The sequence below is a fragment of the Salmo salar genome, chromosome ssa06 (genome assembly GCF_905237065.1).
Source record: "Salmo salar chromosome ssa06, Ssal_v3.1, whole genome shotgun sequence".
Classification (NCBI taxonomy): domain Eukaryota; kingdom Metazoa; phylum Chordata; class Actinopteri; order Salmoniformes; family Salmonidae; genus Salmo; species Salmo salar.
The window spans coordinates 54,024,095-54,045,435 of NC_059447.1; the positions used below are offsets into that span (position 1 = coordinate 54,024,095).

Consider the following 21,341-nt stretch of genomic DNA (forward strand, 5'->3'; position numbering starts at 1 on the left):
CCTTTTACCAACTTGTATGCATTTGATGTACGGTCATAAATGCATTGTATGGTGCAGAAGTTCTACAATCAAAACATGTGAAACGAGCACACGACTAAATAAAAACATACTGTATTTCTTAGAAGAAATTGGTCAGAATTTACATTAGTGATTGTGCACAGACCTGCTCTGTAGAGGACCATGCATGGTTGATTAGTATAGTCTGAACTGAAAGACCGATAAGAAAGCATATAGGTCAGACATGCTAAATTGCACACCGATTAGGGCTTGAGGAGCCAAGAGGTCAGTCAGTTTCAGGCATTTTATTCAAGCTCTTTGTCCACACAGGGTTAAAAAATTAATTACACAGTTGACCGATTAGTCAAGTGTTTCTGATTAATTGCATACTGAGCCAATTGGCGGGGTCTTCCTACCTTTTGATAAACCTGAATGAAATATTTGTATTAAAAAAAAAATGTAACAACCAGTCAAATGTTGTACAAACAAATCTTTAGTTTTCAAAAAAATGAAAAATCATGTTTAACATTTCTTTTTTTGGAGCAGCATAATACAAATCAGTAGAGTTTAGGTGTCAACATTTCTGTGAGACATCTCTGTCTGAGCCTGGCTGCTAGCATCTGTTACTGGCATATTTCAGACATATTTCAGACAGCTTGGATAATGAATCATTGCAGCTTCCCTAGTATAGAGTATAATTATAGAGCTTAGGTGTTCAAATCTGGTCCAGGAAATACCTGAATAGCAGCTATGAAAGGATAAAGTTGTGAAAAAAGTTGAATTAATATATTAAATAATACTTTCATGTTATGTTACTTTTCTGATTGAACTTGAGTCTTTGTTCTTTAGTCATCTAATGCAAAAAGGCCTCAAAAAGTAATGAAGCCATTCTGTACATGACAGAGCATCGTGACATCAAAATATAATTTGGGTTAAAATGTAGAACCAGATTGATTCTGAGAGGAGACTATTCGTCTTACTTTTCAAAAGAATTTCAGTCTATGACCATATCTGTCTGGACAGAATAATGAATATTACCCACAAAAACTGAGACACTGCCTCTATTCATTCTAATTCTGGTACACAAACAAATTAAAAGCCGCATTGATAGATTTTGTCAGGGGGGAAGCCAACATGGACTACAAAGAAGTGAGAGATATACATATTGACATTTAGTGTTAAAAGCATGGCAGGTCTATTAGTCAGTTACACTAAATCTGAGTGTACACATGGCAGACCTTTGAGGGAATGATGTAGCTGCACTAAGACTAAGGCACTGTAAAGGGGTTTCTGAGGTAAGAGAAAAACAACTTTCATTTCACTCAGTGAGTCAAACTACAGTGAGCTCCAAAAATATTGGGACAGTGACATATTTTTTGTTGTTTTGGCTTTGTACTCCAGCACTTTGTGACTGGGGTTCAAGTGCAGACAGTCAGCTTTAATTTGAGGGTATTTTCATCCATATCGGGTGAACCTTTAGAAATTATAGCACTTTTATACAAAGTCCCGTCCCATTTTAGGAAACCAAAAGTATTTTCCCACCAGAGATGTGTTTCTATCACTGTGTGTGATGATGTACTGCACATAACAATACCTTTTGCAGTTAAATTCCCATGTGCCTAAAAAAAAATACAGCATGGCGAATTTGGCCCATGTATGGATTTATTTGGCCCCCCAAGTTTTCAAAGAAAAAATGTGAACTTAAATGTTTATCATTGTTGAAATTAAATGAATAAAACCCCCAGGAAATCTCCCCCAAGTGATTTTAATTTTGGAAAGCTGTTCCAAGTATTCCCACCCATAATAGAGAGACACGTGATCGTATAAGCAAGCTTTGAAATGATAATGTTTTAGTGAAATATGATCTGTTTGGGCTTCTTGGTCAATTTGCAGTCTACACATTATTTGTAATTATATTCCGGGGCTGCCGACCATCCGCTAAATAAAACATTTTTAAAAATCGTCCCGCGGGTGAATAACTTATTTCATCTGTAGCCCAATAAGCTGCATACATTCCCAATGTGGGAGGACCACACACAACATGTCATCGTGACTCCAAGTTTTCGTCAATATGATGGTTATTATATCATTTTTTTAGCATAATTAATTTTACTGACACAAAAAGATCCCACCTTGTCTATCGTATTTTGTTGCCATTTGGAAAGTTTACAGTTTTTTTTTTCTCATTTCCATCAGGCCTGTCATGACATTCCTTATCTGACGTACTTTACTCACATAAAAAGTTTGGATGGAAACCTAGTTACTTTCCCAATACTTTTGGAGCTTACTTTATATGACGGGGCGATATGGACAAAAATCCATATCACAATTTATCACATTTCATTGAGTCTAATCATCACGATGAAGATGTGAAGGATGATATTATATCCACCTAAATTAGACAGACTTGAGTATGAAATAGGCTATGGATACATTCCTCAAACCCCTGGTGCTGAACACTGCGTACAGTGGGAAGTTTTAATTGTTTTGGCGATACCATTGGCGGCTTTGGCTTACCTGCGTGTGAGCTTGGAGGTGAGCTTGGTGAAGAGGTTGGAGGAGCCGCGGCTGCGGGACTGCGAGAGGGGTGTGGCGTCATGCGAGAGCGTGGGCGAAGCAGGCGGGCCGTTGTAGGTGGCAGTGCGGCGCTCCCGCAGCTGGCCGCCATGGAAGGTGCTGCGGCTGCCCGTGCCACGGGGGAAATGCACCCGGTCGGGGGGCGTGGCGCCGCCAGGGTTCCGTTGACTGGACGTCGCCGTCGTGCTGGGAAGGAAGCCGGGGTGGAGGAAGGAGAGGAGTTAAGGGTCAAGACTACACAATCAAGCCTGGATCACAGTCTGTTTTGTACATTAGGCCAAAACTTGGCTAAAGCAGACCGGGTTCCAGGTTATTCATGTTCATAACAGGGGGTACTATCACCCTGCAGCAGATGTCAACTCGGATGGTTTGGTTAGTTATGACTTTATCAACCACATCATGTGAAACACTTGTTTTTATTGTTTGGTTGACTAAAGAGTTAAAGGGAACCTAAAACAGAACCTTTAGGACATTCGAGCCAATGACAAAGAAGTTGCTTATATTTGCTACATTAGGGATGGTTTGTTTATCAGGTGAGATTTGGCTAGCACTACTTCGGACCAAAGACACTTGGGTATGTTAGTGGAAAGAGACCAGAGCAGGAGGCAATCCTTCTTCGTATTAAGACAGAAATGGACCTTGAAAAGAGGTCCTCAGCCATTGGAAGTGGTGTTTTGGGGGTGAAGCTAACGGAATGAGAAGTGAGCAAATGTGTGGGATGAGTGTTCGGGAGGGAAAGGGTACGATTGGTCAGAAACTCATTCGGTGGGAGGTCAGAGGGTGTTAGAGAAAGTGTGGACAGAGAGGGGGATGGAAAACGAGGTTAGAGAGAAAAGCAGATATATCAAATGGGACCCCCTGGTCAAACCCCTGGGAGTTGGGGTGGGAAGCCTCTTACTTAGGCCTGAAGTCAACACCGTCGGTAGGTGGCAGCGTTTGGCAGCATGTGTGGCTCGAAGCCGACAGGGCCTTCTGGTGGCGCAGGCGGACTGAGGCCGAGGAGGAGGTGAGGGCCTTGGAGTAGGCATAGAGGCTAGTAGTGCAGGCCGCCGACATTTCACTCATGCTGCCCCCAAGAGAACAGGAGGCGAAGTGGGGCGAAAAAGGCCGCAGGGCCAGAGCAGAAAACGTGGAATTTAATAAAGCCTTGAGGGCATACAAAAAAGAGTCAAACTTCATAAGAGAGAGGTAAAGGACAGAAAAGGCTCTATTGAATGAATGTACTGTAGCAGCAGTGTAGTATAGCTAGTTAGACAAGCAGAAGTTTAAGGGAGCTTATTTGGCAGTGGTGACTGTGTCTGTATTGGGTTGCACTGGTAAAAGGGTGTGGATTGTCGAATGGATAGGAGTGTGTCGCCCTCAGTCCTCGATACATATCGGTTTTATTTATAATTGAGGGGAATTGGATCAGTGTATAGCAATGTTGCATTGCGCTAATTTTATTTGTGAATGTCGTGAATAACTCATTCGCAACATGAATGACTCATTCAAAAAGTCATCTTGTTGATAAATCTGAGCACTCAACATTAATTGCCATGGTAACACAAGGAATCTCGGAAAACAAAATGTGCGTTTCTTAGTGGACAAACCCAGGTAAGTCCATCCCCGTTTTACTCAATTTCTTCCATTTGGTGCCTAATGAACATGAGAGAGATGAAAGACTGTGACCCCTGCTAACTGACGGCGGTCAAATAATGGTCAAAAACCAAGCTTACATCTCAGTTTTAAACCCTCTTGGAACCATGAGTAGAACTTCAAATATACCTTCCAAGCACTTTTGTCCTCAAGATTCTCTTGGAATAGTCTATTTTAATCTTGACCAGGCTCGTATAGTTGTAATCAGAACACTTCACCAAGCAGACCATCTATTGTATTTTCGAAGAACTCAGAGTTATGACTTTCAAAAGTGTTTTATCCAACGCTACATATGAACTACTTAAAAAAATATATATATGTAGATAAGACAGTCCTTTCAAAGTAGCAGTCTTGGGTAATACACTTTGGTTTTTCTTGAGCTTGACATTTACCGGCCCCAATGTATCCCTCTGTTGTTCCAAACCAATGGGTTTTTGGCATGGCTGTGTCCCCCTAGTGTTACAGAGAAAACACTGTGTGCGTGCGTGTGATAATGATGAATAGGGCCTTCCGGCACCTCTATTGAAACAACAACCCCCCTTCAGACACAGTGTTTAACTAGAACACCATATTCAAGGCCAGCATGAATTTTGAATAGGGTGGTGTACGGAGCTGCCGCGGGCATGTTTCTTCCAATAGTGTGGAAAGAGATGTGTGTGAAATTGTGTGTCTTTGTTCGTGAGACAAAGACAAATGTGTGTTTGAGAGTGCGTTGGTGAGAGTGTGTGTGTGAGAGAGTGCGACGTGGGAGTGTGTGTGTGAGTGCGCGTGCATTCGTGGGAGTGTGTATGCGTGTGTAGCCTAGCATCTAAGAGCGTTGGGCCAGTAAATGTAACATAATTAAAGAGCAGCAGTAAAATAACCATACAGGGGTACCGGTACAGAGTCAATGTGCGGGGCCACCGGTTAGTCGAGGTAATTGAGGTAATAGGTAGAGTTATTAAAGTGACTATGCATAGATAATAACAGAGAGTAGAAGCAGCGTAAAAGGGGAGGGAGGGGCAATGCAAATAGTCTGGGTAGCCATTTGATTAGATGTTCAGGAGTCTTATGGCTTGGGGGTAAAAGCTGTTTAGAAGCCTCTTGGACCTAGACGTGGCGCTCCGGTACCGCTTACCGTGCGGTAGCAGAGAGAACAGTCTATGACTAGGATGGCTGGAGTCTGACAATTTATAGGGCCTTCCCCTGGTATAGAGGTCCTGGATAGCAGGGAGCTTGGCCCCAGTGATGTACTGGGCCGTACGCACTATCCTCTGTAGTGCCTTGCGGTCGGAAGCCTAGCAGTTGCCATAACAGGCAGTGATGCAACCCATCAGGATACTCTCTGGTGCAGCTGTAAAACCTTTTGAGGATCTGAGAACCCATGTCAAATATTTTAAGTCTCCTGAGGGGGAATAGGTTTTGTTGCGCCCTCTTCATGACTGTCTTGGTGTGCTTGGACCATGTTAGTTTGTTGCTGATGTGGAAACCAAGGAACTTGAAGCTCTCAACCTGCTCCACTACAGCCCCGTCGATGAGAATGGGGGCGTGCTCGGTCCTCCTTTTCCTGTAGTCCACAATCATCTCCTTTGTCTTAATCACGTTGAGGGCGAGGTTGTTGTCCTTGCACCACACGGTCAGGTCTCTGACCTCCTCTCTGCAGGCTGTCTCGTCGTTGTCGGTGATCAGGCCTCCCACTGTTGTGTCACCGGCAAAACTTAATGGTGGTGTTGGACTTGTGCCTGGTCTTGCAGTCATGAGTGAACAAGGACTACAGGAGGGGACTGAGCACGCACCCCTGAGGGGCCCCTGTGTTGAGGATCAGCGTGGCGGATGTGTTATTACCTACCCTTACCACCTGGGGGCAGCCCATCAGGAAGTCCAGGATCCAGTTGCAGAGGGGGGTGTTTAGCCCCAGGGTCCTTAGCTTATTGATGAGCTTTGTGGGCACTATGGTGTTGAAAGCTGAGCTGTAGTCAATGAATAGCATTCGCACATTTGTCCAGGTGTGAAAGGGCAATGTGGAGTGCAATAGAGATTGTATCATCTATGGATCTGTTGGAGTGGTATGCAAATTGGAGTGGGTCTAGGGTTTATGGGATATTGGTGTTGATGTGAGCAATGACCAGCCTTTCAAAGCACTTCATGGCTCCAGATGTGAGTGCTACGGGTCAGAAGTCATTTAGGCAGGTTATCTTAGTGTTCTTGGGCACAGGGACTATGGTGGTCTACTTAAAACATGTTGGTATTACAGACTCAGACAGGGAGAGATTGAAAATGTCAGTGAAGACACTTGCCAGTTGGTCAGTGCATGCTCAGAGTACACGTCCTGGTAATCCGTCTGGCCCTGCGGCCTTGTGAATGTTGACTTGTTTAAAGGTCTTACTCACATTGGCTGCGGAGAGCGTGTCCACACAATCGTCCGGAACAGCTGATGCTCTCATTGCATTTTTCAGTGATACTTGCCTCAAAGCGAGAACTAATTTTGCTTGTCTTACTGGGCAGCTCTCAGCTGTGCTTCTCTTGGTAGTCTGTAATAGTTTGCAAGCGCTGCTACATCCGACGAGCATCGGATACAGTGTAGTATGTTTCAATCTTAGTCCTGTATTGACACTTTGCCTGTTTGATGGTTCGTCGGAGGGCATAGCGGTATTTCTTATCATTTTTTACATTTTAGTCATTTAGCAGACGCTCTTATCCAGAGCGACTTACAGTAGTGAATGCATACATTTCATGCATTTTTTTTGTTTGTTGTATTGGCCCCCCGTGGGAAACGAACCCACAACCCTGGCGTTGCACATACCATGCTGGCGTTGCAAACACCATGCTCTACCAACTGAGCCACAGGGAAGGCCCTTATAAGCTTCCGGGTTAGAGTCCTGCTGTTGGCTGAGTCACTGGTGCTTCCTGCTTTAATTTTTGCTTGTAAGCAGGAATCAGGAGGATAGAATTATGGTCAGATTTGCCAAATGGAGGGCAAGGGAGAGTTTGTACGCTTCTCTGTGTGTGGATTAAAGGTGGTCTAGAGTTTTTCCCTCTGGTTGCACAATTGACATGCTGGTAGAAATGAGGTAAAACGGATTTACTAAGTTTCCCTGCATTAAAGTCCTCAGCCACTAGGAGCGCCACCTCTGGATGAGCGTTTTCCTGTTTGTTTATGGCCATATACTGCTCATTGAGTGCGGTCTTACTGCCAGCATCGGTTTGTGGTGGTAAATAGACAGCTACGAAGAATATAGATGAAAACTCTCTAGGTAGATAGTGTGGTGTACAGCGTATAATGAGATACTCTACCTCAGGCGAGAAAAATATCGAGACTTCCTTAGATATCGTGCACCAGCTGTTGTTTAGAAATATACATAGACTCCCACCCCTTGTCTTATCAGAGGCTGCTGTTCTATCCTGCCGGTATATTGTATAACCCGCCAGCTGTATGTTACTCATGACGTCGTTCAGCCACGACTCGGTGAAACATAAGATATTACAGTTTTTAATGTCATGGTGGTAGGATATACGTGCTTTTAGTTCGTTCATTTTATTATCGAGCAATTGTACGTTGGCCAATAGTACCGATGGCAAAGGCAGATTAGCCACTCGTCGCCTGTTCCTCACAAGGCACCCCGATCTCCTTCCGCAAAATCTCTGTCTCTTTCTCCTGCGAATGACGGGGATGAGGGCCTGTTTGGGTGTCTTGGAAAATCCCCCTAGTCCGACTCATTAAAGAAAAAGTTCTTCATCCAGTTCGAGGTGAGTAATCGCTGTTCTGATTTCCAGAAGCTCTTTTTGGTCATAAGAGACGGAAGCAGCAACACTATGTACAAATGAAGTTACAAACAATGCGAAAAAACTAACAAAATAGCACGGTTGGTTAAGAGCCAATAAAACAGCAGCCATCCTCCCCGGCGCCATTTTATAATCCCCGAGCCGACTAGGTGAAAAATCTCTCTTTGAGCAAGGCGCTTAACCCTAATTGCTCCTGTAAGTCAGTCTGGATAAGTGTCTGCTAAATGACTAAAATGTTTTTTTTTTAAGTGTGTGTATGCATGCATCTGGGTCTGTGTGCCTGTATTTAGGGGGCCAGGAGGGACAACAGGACAGACAGAGCTTTGGCTTCTCTCACCTGTTCTCTTTTCCATTCTGGATGACAGCGGAGTGGCGGTCCGAGGCATTCCTGTCACTACACACATACGTGTTCCTCCTCGTCATGCCCCCTGATGTTGAGTTAGCCTGGAGGGAGGGAGAGAGAGGGTTATGAAAAGAGAGAAAGAGGATAAGGGTGAGAGAGTGAAAGAAAGAAATTGTTGTTTTTAAAGAACACAATCCAGTTACACTGTTGTGCTTTGGCAATGTCAGTTCTTTCACTTTTCGTGCCAATAAAGTTTCTTCAATTGAATTGATAGAGGGTGAGGAAGGAAGCTGAGATAGATGGTGACAGACAGAGAAAGAGATACAGAAATAATGAAAGAACAAACAGAAGAAAGAAAGTAATGCAGACTACAACACACTAGCTCATAGCAGTAGAGTGGAAAATAGGCAATCAAAGGAAAAACAAGAGAAGATATTGTACCAAGTACAAATGGACCAGTACAAATGCTGTAAACATTCTCTCTCTCTGTCTCTCTTTTTCCAACATTGACATCAACACTACCCTGTGAGCGAGAATGTTCGTGTGTTGATGTCTACGTAATTGTGGTTGGTGTGTATATACACTATACAGTGCACTTGGAAGTATTCAGACGCCTTCACGTTTTTCACATTTTGTTACATTACAGCCTTATTCCAACATTGATATAAAAAATGTTTAATGATCATCAATCTACATGCAATACCCCATATTGACGAAGCAAAAACAGGTTTAGAAATGTTTGCAAATAAAAAATGTATTATCACATTTACGTAAGTAATCAGTCCCTTTACTCAGTACTTTGTTGAAGCACCTTTGGCAGCGATTACAGCCTCGAGTCTTCTTGGGTATGACGCTACAAGCTTGGCACACCTGTATTTGGGAAGTTTCTCCCATTCTTCTCTGCAGATCCTCTCAAGCTCTGTCAGGTTGGATGGGAAGCATTGCTGCACAGCTATTTTCAGGTCTCTCCAGTGATGTTCGATCGGGTTCATGTCCGGGCTCCCGCTGGGCCACTCAAGGACATTTAGAGACTTGTCACGAAGCCACTCCTGCATTGTCTTGGCTGTGTGCTTAGGGTCGTTGTCCTGTTGGAAGGTGAACCTAGCCCCAGAGGTCCTGAGCGCTCTGGAGCAGGTTTTCATCAAGGATCTCGCTGTACTTTGCTCCGTTCATCTTTCCCTTGATCCTGACTAATCTCTCAGTCCCTGCCGCTGAAAAACATCCCCACAGCATGATGCTGCCACCACCATGCTTCACCGTAGAGATGGTACCAGGTTTCTTCCAAATGGGACGCTAGGCAGTCAGGCCAAAAAGTTAAATATTGGTTTCATCAGACCAGAGAATCTTGTTTCTCTTGGTCTGAGAGTCCGTTAGGTTCCTTTTGGCAAACTACAAGTGAGCTGTCGTGCCTTTTACTGAGGAGTGGCTTCCGTCTGACCACTCTACCATAAAGGCCTGATTGGTAAAGTGCTGCAGAGATGGTTGTCCTTCTGGAAGGTTCTCCCATCTCCACAAAGGAACTTTGGAGCTCTGTCAGAGTGACCATTGGGTTCTTGGTCACCTCTCTGACCAAGGTCCTTCTCCCCCGATTGCTCAGTTTTTGGCCGGGCGGCCAGCTCTAGGAAGAGTCTTGGTGGTTCCAAACTTCTTCCATTTAAGAATGATGGAGGCCACTGTGTTCTTGGGGACCTTCAATGCTGTAGAAATGTTTCGGGAACCTTCCCTTGTGCCTTGAAACAATCCTGTCTCGGAGCACTACGGACAATTCCTTCGACCTCATGGTTTGTTTTTGCTCTGACATGCACTGTCAACTGTGGGACCTTATTTTGACAGGTGTGTGCCTTACCAAATCATGTCCAATCAATTGAATTTATCACAGGTGGATTACAATCAAGTTGTAGAAACATTTCAAGGATGATCAATGGAAACAGGATGCACCTGAGATAAATGTTCAGTCTCATAGCAAAAGCTCTGAATACTTATGTAAATAAGGGTTCTATTTTTTATACATTTGCAAAAATGCTTTGTCATTAAGGGGTAATTGTGTGTAGATTGGTGAGAAAAAACAAAAATGTAATCCATTTTAGAATAAGGCTGTTATGTTACAAAATGTGAAACAAGTCAAGGGGTTTGAATACTTTAAGAATGCATTGTGTATACAAAAGTATGTGGACAACCCTTTAAATTAGTAGATTCGGCAATATCAGCCACACCCGCTGATGGTGTATAAATAGAGCACACAGTCATGCAATCGCCATAGACAAACATTGTAAGTAGAATGGCCTTACTGAAGAGCTCAGTGACTTTCAACGTGGTACCGTCATAGAATGCTATCTTTCCAACAAGTCAGTTCATCTGCTAGAGCTGCCCAGTTCAACTAAATGCTGTTATTGTGACGTGGAAACGTCTAGGAGCAACAACCGCTCAGCCGCGAAGTGGTAGGCCCACACAAGCTCACAGAACGGGAGTGCTGTGGTGCGTAAAAATCATCTACCCTCAGTTGCAACACTTACTACTAAGTTCCAAACTGCCTCTTTATGAAATGGATTTCTATGGCAGAGTAATCACACACAAGCCTAAGATCACCATGCGCAGCCTGCCGATTGGCGCAGCGGTCTAAGGCACTGCATCACAGTGCTTGAGGCGTCATTACAGACCCGGGGTCGATCCCAGGCTGTGTCACAACCACCGTGACCGGGAGTCCCATAGGGCCAGCGTCGTCCGGGTTAGGGGAGGATTTGGCCGGGGATGCTTTCCTTGGCTCACTGCGCTCTAGTGACTCCTTGTGGGGGGCCTGGCGCCTGCAGGTGGACTTCGGTTGTCAGTTGAGCGGTGTTTCCTCCGACACACTGGTGCAGCTGGCTTCCGGGTTAAGCGGGGGCGGATGTTAAGAAGTGCGGTTTGGCAGGTCATGTTTCGGAGGACGCATGACTCGACCTTTGCCTCACCCGAGTCTGTTGGGGAGTTGCAGCGATGAGACAAAATAGTAATTGGGGAGAAAAAGGGGGTAAAATACAAAAAAGATTTCCATGCACAATGCCAAGCGTTGGCTGGAGCGGTGTAAAGCTCGCCGCCATTGGACTCTGGAGCAGTGGAAATGCGTTCTCTGGAGTGATGAATCCCGCTTCTCCATCTGGCAGTCCGACATACGAATCTGGGTGTGGCGGATGCCAGGTGAACGCTCCCTGCCCGAATGTATAGTGCCAACTGTAATGTTTGGTGGAGGAGGAATAACGGTCTGGGGCTGTTTTTCATGGTTCAGACTAGGCCCCTTAGTTCCAGTGAATGGAAATCTTAACGCTACAGCATACAATGACATTGTAGACGATTCAGTGCTTTCAACTTTGTGGCAACATTTTGGGGAAGGCCCTTTCCTGTTTCAGCATGACAATGCCCCCATGCACAAAGCAATGGTCCATACAGAAATGGTTGTTGAGATTGGTGTGGAAGAACTTGACTGGCCTGCACAGAGTCCTGACCTCAACCTCATCGAACACCTTTGGGATGAATTGAATAGCCAACTGCAAGCCAGGCCTAATCGCTCAACATCACTAATGCTCGGGGCAGAATGGAAGTTCCTACAGCAATGTTCCACCATCTAGTTGAAAGCCTTCCCAAAAGAGTGGAGGCTGTTATAGCAGCAATTAATTACCATGATTTTTGAATGAGTGTAGTGTATATTCCGTGTTTATATTCTTTGTACTCACGGTGGGTGTGGTGGAGCCTTTCTTGTGGTCGGGGATGTCGGCCTTGTTGGGGTTGTTGGCATTACCCAGTAGGGGACTGGCAGGGGCAACGCCGCCACTGCACCCACCCGACGAACCAGATTTCCGGGTCTGAGCACCCCCGTCCTCTTTGTAGTCGCCGTTGTCGGCCGAGGTGGTCTGGCTCCTCTTGGGGTAGCCCACCGAAGGGATGGACGGACCGGCTGGATGGATGGAGGGAGAGAGAGATACAGGGATCAGTGTGGAGTTAGAATGGGAACTGTGCTGCATTGGAGGTTTACATCCATTTTCCTATATTATCCCATATTCTCTTTACCTCCTTTCCTCCTGTCCCACTTACATCATCTTTCTCCCTCCCCTCTCTCCTCCCTCCCTGCCCCTCTCTCCCTCCCTCCCTGCCCCTCTCTCCCTCCCTCTCTCTCTCCCTCCCTCCCTCCCTCCCTCCCTCCCTCCCTCCAATCCCTCCCTGCCCCTCTCTCCCCCTCTCTGCCCCTCTCCTCCCTCCCTGCCCCTCTCTCTCTCCCCCCCTCCCCCCTCCATGCCCCCTCTGCTCTCTCCATGCCCCCTCTGCTCTCTCCATGCCCCCTCTGCTCTCTCCATGCCCCCTCTGCTCTCTCCATGCCCCCTCTGCTCCCTCCATGCCCCCTCTGCTCCCTCCATGCCCCCTCTGCTCCCTCCATGCCCCCTCTGCTCCCTCCATGCCCCCTCTGCTCCCTCCATGCCCCCTCTGCTCCCTCTCTCTCACCCTGGTCGCTGTAGCGTCTCTGTTTCTGGGTGCTGGAGATGGACCGCTGGGTCTTGAGATGGGCAGAAGAGTGGCCGTTGTTGTTGTGCTCGCTGGCGGGCCGCGCCTTGGCCAGAGACAAGTTACTGCTAGAGCTGGAGTCACTGGCCTCTAACTTCGAGAGAGAAGAAAAGTTTACAATTAAATCACGCTGCAGATGAGTTTTACTGTATTTTTTGGACAGATCTGTGCTCTTTTGAAAAGTCACTCAATATGTTTAACATAGCATATCAAATAGGGACATTTGTGACGGTGACAGTATCATCCAAACACACTGTATCACATCAGATATTATGCATGTCATTTGGTTTCAAACCTGTATACTTTCAACCACTTACATACCCCTAAATCTTGATAAAAACATTTTTTTAATTGTGCTAAAAGCAAGGAACCAATACATGATAGAACCAGTGCTTTCTAACATGGTCATTTATGGCCAGGTACTGGGTCAATCCCAAATAATTCCCTTAACGCTACACACTTGTGGAGATTGAGAGGATTTGATTGGTATAAACAATATTGTGAAACTTCCACCGAGCCTATCAGAGGGCAAGGTGGAGCTATTACCAGATTGATTACACAGGTCAAATCCTCTCAGCATCCGCTCAGTGCAGGGCTTGGGGGACAATTTGGGATTGGGCCACTTGCCCAGTCTGTCCTTACCTCTGTGGACTTCCTGCCCAGTAGCAGGTAGGTGGCGGTGATCTCATCATACTTCATCCTGGTTAAAGACTCAGTGACCTCCTCTTGAGTGTAGCCCATCTCCACCATGATGTCTGCAGGGGATCAGGAGTGGGACAGGACAGGCATTAGCCTCACCCAACGTGGTACGGATCTGATATTTTTTTAGACCTTATAACTGGAACCCCCATCAGAAGCTAGCCTTCAGAAGCTAGCCAGCTAATTAGCTACTAGCTATTTAGTCATTGTTAGCCACTGCTAGCAGTCTTTACATTTAGCACAGACACCAGCCGCTTTAGCCCGGATAATATCTGCCAGTCTGCATAGCGCGATATCAGCCCTGAGCATATCGGACTGCTTTTTTCCCCCACTACATCTCCGGATTCCTGCCGCAAGCTCTGGATCATCGCAGCTAGCTAGCTGCTACTGAGTGGCTATCGTGGCTAACGCCCTTGTCCAGAAGCAAACACCAGTTAGCCTCGAGCTAGGCCCATTCCCCCGGCTAGCAAACGAAGTACACCGACTACAATACCTCTCTTGCCAATTGGCCTGGAACCTTTGTCGACACGGAGCCCCGCCGATCCATCACAACTGGTCTGCTGATTTATTTCGGGCCGATGTGCTCTCAACCGGCCTCTGCGTTGTTGATGTCAGCGAGGATCCAGCTACTAGCCCCGGCCCGCTAACTCTCTGAGCGCCGTGTCTACCTAGCGTAGTGACGACTGCCGAGCAGCTCCCTGTTTCGTCCATTGCTGCTTATTGGACCCTATGATCACTCGGCTACACAGCTGATGCCTACTGGACTGTTCATTAACACGGTACTCATTTTGTTTATCTGTCGGCCCCAGCCTTGAACTCAGGCCCTGTGTGTAGCTAACTGACCCCCTCTGCCCATTCATCGCCATTTACCCGCTGTTGTTGTCTTAGCCCTCCCAATCAACACCTGTGATTGCTTTATGACTCCCTCTAATGTCTGCCTTGTATACTGTTGTTTAGGGTAGCTCTCATTGTTTTGTTTTACTGTGGAGCCCCTAGTCCCGCTCTACATGCCTCGGATAGCTCCCTTGCCCCACCCCCCACACATGGGAGACCGCACCTAGCTTAACTGCCACTTCCAGAGATGCAGCCTCTCTCATCGTCACTAAATGCCTAGGTTTACCTCCACTGTACTCGCACCCTACCATGCCCTTGTCTGAGCATTATGCCCTGAATCTATCCTACCACGCCCAGAAGTCTGCTCCTTTTACTCTCTGTTCTGAACGTACTAGACGACCAGTTCTTATAGCCTTTAGCCATACCCTTATCCTACTCCTCCTCTATTCCTCTAGTGATGTAGAGGTTAACTCAGGCCCTGTGTGTCCCCAGACGCTCTCATTTGTTGACTTCTATAACCGGAAAAGCCTTGGGTTCATGCATGTTAACATCAGAAGCCTCCTCCCTAAGTTTGCTTTATTCACTGCTTTAGCACACAAACCCTGTTGTCCTAGCCGCGTCTGAATTCCTGGCTTAGAAAGGCCAACAAAAATTCAGAAATGTCTGTTGCAATCTACTGTAGAGATAGCCTGCAGAGTTCTGTCCTACTATCCAGGTCTATGCCCAAACAGTTCGAGCTACTACTTTTAAAAATCCATCTCTCCAGAAATAAGTCTCCCACTGTTGCCACTTGTTATAGACCCCCCTCAGCTCCCAGCTGTGCCCTGGACACCATATGTGAATTGATTGCCCCCCATCTATCGTCAGAGTTCGTACTGTTAGGTGACCTAAATTGGGATGTGCTTAACACCTCGGCCGTCCTACAATCTAAGCTAGATGCCCTCAATCTCAAACAAATTAGCAAGGAACCTTGCAGGTACAACCCCAAATCCGTAAACATGGGCACCCTCATAGATATGATCCTGACCAACTTGCCCTCTAAATACACCTCTGCTGTCTTCAACCAGGATCTCAGCGATCACTGCCTCATTGCCTGCGCTCCGTTATGGGTCCGACGACCCCTCATCACTGTCAAACGTCCCCTAAAACACTTCTGCAAGCAGGCCTTTCTAATCGACCTGGCCCGGGTATCCTAAAAGGATATTGACCTCATCCTGTCAGTAGAGGATGCCTGGTTATTCTTCAAAAGTGCCTTCCTCACCATCTTAAATAAGCTTGCCCCTTTCAAAAAATGTAGAACTAAGAACAGATATAGCCCCTGGTTCACTCCAGACTTGACTGCCTTTGACCAGCGCAAAAACATCCTGTGGCGCACTGCACTAGCTTCAAATAGTCCCCGCGATAAGCAACTTTTCAGGGAAGTCAGGAACCAATATACACAGTCAGTTACAAAAGCAAAGGCTAGCTTTTTCAAACAGAAATGTGCATCCTGCAGCACTAATTCCAAAAAGTTTTGGGACACTGTAAAGTCCATGGAGAATAAGAGCACCTCCTCCCAGCTGCCCACTGCACTGAGACTAGGAAACACTGTCACCACCGATAAATCCACGATAATCGAGAATTTCAATAAGCATTTTGCTACACCTGGCCACGCTTCCACTTGGTTACTCCAACCCTGGCCAACAGCTCTGCGCCCCCCAACAGCAACAGCAACAGCCATTTCCTATTTGTTAAGGGGGAACCAAAAATACTAGGGGGCATTGAACTTATTAATTTAATTGAATAAACATTATTAATCCCACAAGGCTAAATTGGATGTACAGCAACAACATACTAATGCATACATTAGAGACATACTGACAGAGAACTTACGTTTGGTGAAACAAACAAAACCCAACCCAAAAACTAAACCTAAAATGAAGACCGTAAATAAAGGTGAATAAACTGTACATAATGTGGGGAAGTAAACCAAACAGAGCCTCCTTGTTGTTGAGGTTGTGGAATATCCTTTCTGACACTCGTCTCTCTCCCACTGCTGAGTGAGATCAATGCTGCCATCGACAGAGGGCATGGCAGGGGAGGGGGCAAGCCCTGGGGGTCCGAGTGGAAAGAACAAGGCCTGCCAGACTGTATCGACTTGTGGATCTGTGTGTGCGTTTGTGTGTTTGCACGCACACATGTATTTCAATAATGACTGTGTCACTGATTGTGGTTGTGTTAATGCAGGGTCGTGCATGATTTTTAATGACTGTGTGTGTTTTAATGACTGTGTGTGTGTGTTAATGTGTGTGTGTGTGTCTAAGTGAAGTGCTAGACCATGTGCTGCCTGCGGATGTCTGAAAACAACACAGCTCTGCCAGGCTCATGTTGGGCACAGCATGCAAGGCTAGCCCCTAACACAGGGGGTAAGGGGCGATTCCCTCTAAATACATGTGCCAACACATCTGAATCAGGTGTGTTAGAGCTAGACAGGAACAAAAGCCTGTATACTCAGTAACTCTCCATGAAGCAGTATGATGGCAGCATTCGCGCAAAACTGAACGCGCAAACCACTGCCTTTAATCAGGGCAAGGTGACCGGAAACATGACCAAATACAAACAGTGTAGCTATTCCCTCCGCAAGGCAATCAAACAAGCTAAGCGTCAGTACAGAGACAAAGTGGAGTCGCAATTCAATGGCTCAGACACGAGAGGTATGTGGCATGGTCTACAGTCAATCACTGACTACAAAATAAAAAACCAGCCCCGTCGCGGATCACGATGCCTTGCTCCCAGACTAAACAACTTTTTTGCTTGCTTTGAGGACAATACAGTGCCACTGACACGGCCCGCTACCAAAACCTGTGGGCTCTCCTTCACTGTAGCCAACGTGAGTAAAACATGTTAACCCTCGCAAGGCTGCAGGCCCAGACGGCATTCCCGGCCGCGTCCTCAGAGCATACGCAGACCAGCTGGCTGGTGTGTTTACAGACATATTCAATCAATCCTTATCCCAATCTGCTGTCCCCACATGCTTCAAGAGGGCCACCATTGTTCCTGTTCCCAAGAAAGCTAAGGTAACTGAGTTAAATGACTACCGCCCAGTAGCACTCACTTCCGTCATCATGAAGTGCTTTCAGAGACTAGTCAAGGACCATATCACCTCCACCCTACCTGTCACCCTAGACCCACTCCAATTTGCTTACCGACCCAATAGGTCCACAGACGACGCAATCGCCATCACACTGCACACTGCCCTAACCCATCTGGACAAGAGGAATACCTATGTAAGAATGCTGTTCATCAATTACAGCTCAGCATTTAACACCATAGTACCCTCCAAACTCGTCATTAAGCTCGAGACCCTGGGTCTCGACCCCGGCCTGTGCAACTGGGTCCTGGACTTCCTGACGGGCCGCCCCCAGGCGGTGAGGGTAGGTAACAACATCTCCACCCCGCTGATCCTCAACACTGGGTCCCCACAAGGGTGCGTTCTCAGCCCTCTCCTGTACTCCCTGTTCACCCACGACTGCGTGGCCATGCACGCCTCCAACTCAATCATCAAGTTTGCAGACGACACTACAGTGGTAGGCTTGATTACCAACAACGATGAGACGGCCTACAGGGAGGAGGTGAGGGCCCTCGGAGTGTGGTGTCAGGAATATAACCTCACACTCAATGTCAACAAAACAAAGGAGATGATCGTGGACTTCAGGAAACAGCAGAGGGAGCAGCCCCCTATCTACATTTACGGGACAGTGGTGGAGAGGGTGGAGAGTTAAGTTCCTCGGCGTACACATCACAGACAAACTGAAATGGTCCACCCACACAGACAGCGTGGTGAAGAAGGCGCAGCAGCGCCTCTTCAACCTCAGGAGGCTGAAGAAATTCGGCTTGTCACCAAAAACACTCACAAACTTTTACAGATGCACAATCGAGAGCATCCTGTCGGGCTGTATCACCACCTGGTACGGCAGCTGGTCCGCCCATAACCGGAAGGCTCTCTAGAGGGTAGTGAGGTCTGCACAACGCATCACCGGGTGCAAACTACCTGCCCTCCAGGACACCTACACCACCCGATGTCACAGGAAGGTCAAAAAGATCATCAAGGACAACAACCACCCGAGCCACTGCCTGTTCACCCCGCTATCACCCAGAAGGCGAGGTCAGTACAGGTGCATCAAAGCGGGGACCGAGAGACTGAAAAACAGTTTTTTCCTCAAGGCCATCAGACTGTTAAACAGCCATCACTAACATTGAGTGGCTGCTGTCAACACACTGACTCAACAACAGCCACTTTAATAATGGAAAAATTGATGTAATCAATTTATCACTAGCCACTTTATTTATTTATTTATTTATATATATATATATATTTTTTTTTTTTACTTACCCTACATTACTCATCTCATATGTATATACTGTACCCTATACCATCTACTGCATCTTGCCTATGCCGTTCGGCCATCACTCATTTATATATTTATATGTACATATTCGTATTCATTCCTTATACACACAAGTGTAAAGGTAGTTGTTGTGAAATTGTTAGGTTATATTACTTGTTAGATATTACTGCATGGTCGGAACTAGAAGCACAAGCATTTCGCTACACTTGCATTAACACCTGCTAACCATGTGTATGTGACAAATAAATTTGATTTAATGATTTGATTTGACCATCACTGGTTTAATAAAGTCATAGACTGTGTCCCAAATGGCACCCTATTCCCTACATAGTGCACTACTTTTGACCAGAGCCCTATCAAACATAGTACATTATATAGGGAATGGGGTGCCATTTAGGATGATACAGTGTATAGATTTATAGATGTAAAGCCAGTCCCCTATTCCCTACCTAACCCTTCCTTAATGCAGATCTAAGGTGTAAGCAATATGGTAGAAGCTCCACCGCTACACTCTTTATACCTATACCTGTTCAGATCTGAAAACATTGAAAGGTTAGGAAGCAAATTGGGAGCCGCTGATATATATATATATATATATATGTAGCCACTGATAGATAAAGGATTGTATATATATATATATATGAGAGAGGAGTGTTTGAGTCAATGTACCTATTCTCTTCTGGTCTGTGATGTCCTGTTCTGGCTCCATGAATGGCTTCAGTTCATTCTCCTCTAGGCCTGCGTTTATCCACCGGTCCTTCATGATTTGCTATGAGGGAGAAGGACAGACACAAACATCAGTCTCTGCTCTAGAGGCCCAATTACCCGCCAAACGAAGGGGAATTTGATAACAGTGATGCCCAATCCTAAATCAACCACTCACCCGTACACCGTGCGCCTATGCACTTAGTATCTATCCAATCCTTTACAGATCTATCAGCAATTTGTAAATATTTCCACCTAAGCTATCAAAAGGCAAAATTAGGAGCCATTATAATATTGCTTATCTAATCCTTTCCGATCTACCCAAGTGAGGTAATGGCGAGGGCCCGTGGGTAGGGGCAAGGGGTCGATTTGGGATTGGGTAAAATAGTGGCATATACAGTGCATTAAGAAAGAATTCAGAACTCTTCACTTTTTCTACATTTTATTACGTTACAGCCTTATTCTAAAATTGATTACATTCCTTTTTCCCCTCAATACCCCATAATAACAAAGCGAAAACAGGTTTTTAGAAATGTTTGCTAATTTAAAAACAATTTTAAAACAGAAACACCTAATTTACATAAGTATTCAGACCCTTTCAATGAGCAAAAATGTCTAAAAACATGTTTTCGCTTTGTCATTATGGGGTATTGTGTGGAGATTGATGAGGAAAAAATGAAACTTAACCAATTTTAGAACAAGGCTGTAACGTAGCAAAATGTGGAAAAATGTAAGGGATCTGAATACTTTTCGAATGCACTGTTTGTGCCAGTCTCTTTCTGCTTCGGCCAAGTCTTTTCTCATGGGCTTGTTTGGCAAGACCAGGAAGTGGGGTTGTTGAATGTATAACCAGCCTGGCACCCTGATGTTAGGAATGGATCCTTTAGTACAGGGGTAATGACAGGGTTGGGGTCAATTCCATTTTAATTCACATTTGGTTCAATTCTTTGAATTTAAATAGTATTGTCCCCAACTCTGGTACTCAAGTCACAGCCTGGACGTCTGCAGTACTGCTGGTTTTAGATTCTTCCTGGTAGTAAAATGATTGATTCATTTAATTGAATGGCCCGAGATGCCATTCACCTAGGTCGTGTTCATTGGGGCACACCACGGAAAACATTTCAAAACACTTTTCAACAGAAAACACAAACAAGCGTTGGTACCTAATGAAATCGACCCTAGTGTCCCATGTCGGAATAGTTCCTTGATTAGAAGGGAAGGATGAAAACCAGCAGAGTGGCGGACCTCCAGGTCCAGATTTGACAGAGGGGGGTAGGGTTGGGACCAATTCCAATTTCATTTCAAATCAGGAATTGAGTGAATTGAAATAGAATTCACCCCAACTCTGGATGAGGGTCTATAGAAGAACTGTCGGTCAGTAGAGTAGTTTACTGGGGTCACATTCAGCAGAGAACTTTACATACCATTCAGATTGAAAAATAAATCCTTCTCTCTCAAGAGGGAATCGTGTCAACTCTATACAATATATTTATATCTGCAACATTCTGGAACGTTGCAACATCCTGAACGCGACCCAGGATCCATTCCAATGGGGAGCATCTGATAAGTTGAATGTGGGAGCCAGGGTTGGGCTCAGTTCCATTTCAAGGAATTGAATGCTTGGTTCAAATTTCTGGGACTTTTAGCATTAAACAAGATTGAGATCTTAGTGTTTTCATTCCGAGCTAGGTAAAATAGCAGTTTTCCAAAAATGGCCTTATAAGTAAGAATGTACCAGTGTTTGAGCCTGCATGTTGCTAGTGATGTCCACCTGACAGCATTGTAGAGATCACAATGAGTTAGACGTCTCTGATTGGTGACAAAACATAGGGCTGCAAGATACACAGCGCCAAGAGCATTCAATGTAGAGC

General features: G+C 45.7%; 1 protein-coding gene across 8 annotated transcripts in view; it reads right to left on the reverse strand.

Moving 5' to 3' along the window:
• Positions 1-21,341, reverse strand: part of LOC106607643 (MAP/microtubule affinity-regulating kinase 3) — a 218,468-nt gene that overhangs the window by 116,905 nt on the left and 80,222 nt on the right. For 7 of the 8 annotated variants that reach the window (XR_006770269.1, XM_014204792.2, XM_014204794.2 and 4 more), the window contains 6 exons: positions 19,435-19,534; positions 13,487-13,599; positions 12,785-12,938; positions 12,022-12,242; positions 8,309-8,415; positions 2,515-2,760 (listed from right to left, as the gene is read on the reverse strand). Coding sequence is in view for 7 of the 8 variants with exons in the window: in XM_014204792.2 (XP_014060267.1) it covers positions 2,515-2,760; positions 8,309-8,415; positions 12,022-12,242; positions 12,785-12,938; positions 13,487-13,599; positions 19,435-19,534 (941 nt within the window). In the remaining variant the exon portion in view is untranslated. Of the gene's footprint in view, positions 1-413; positions 426-2,514; positions 2,761-8,308; positions 8,416-12,021; positions 12,243-12,784; positions 12,939-13,486; positions 13,600-19,434; positions 19,535-21,341 lie in introns of all 8 variants that reach the window. The other variant, XM_014204795.2, reaches the window with a different exon arrangement.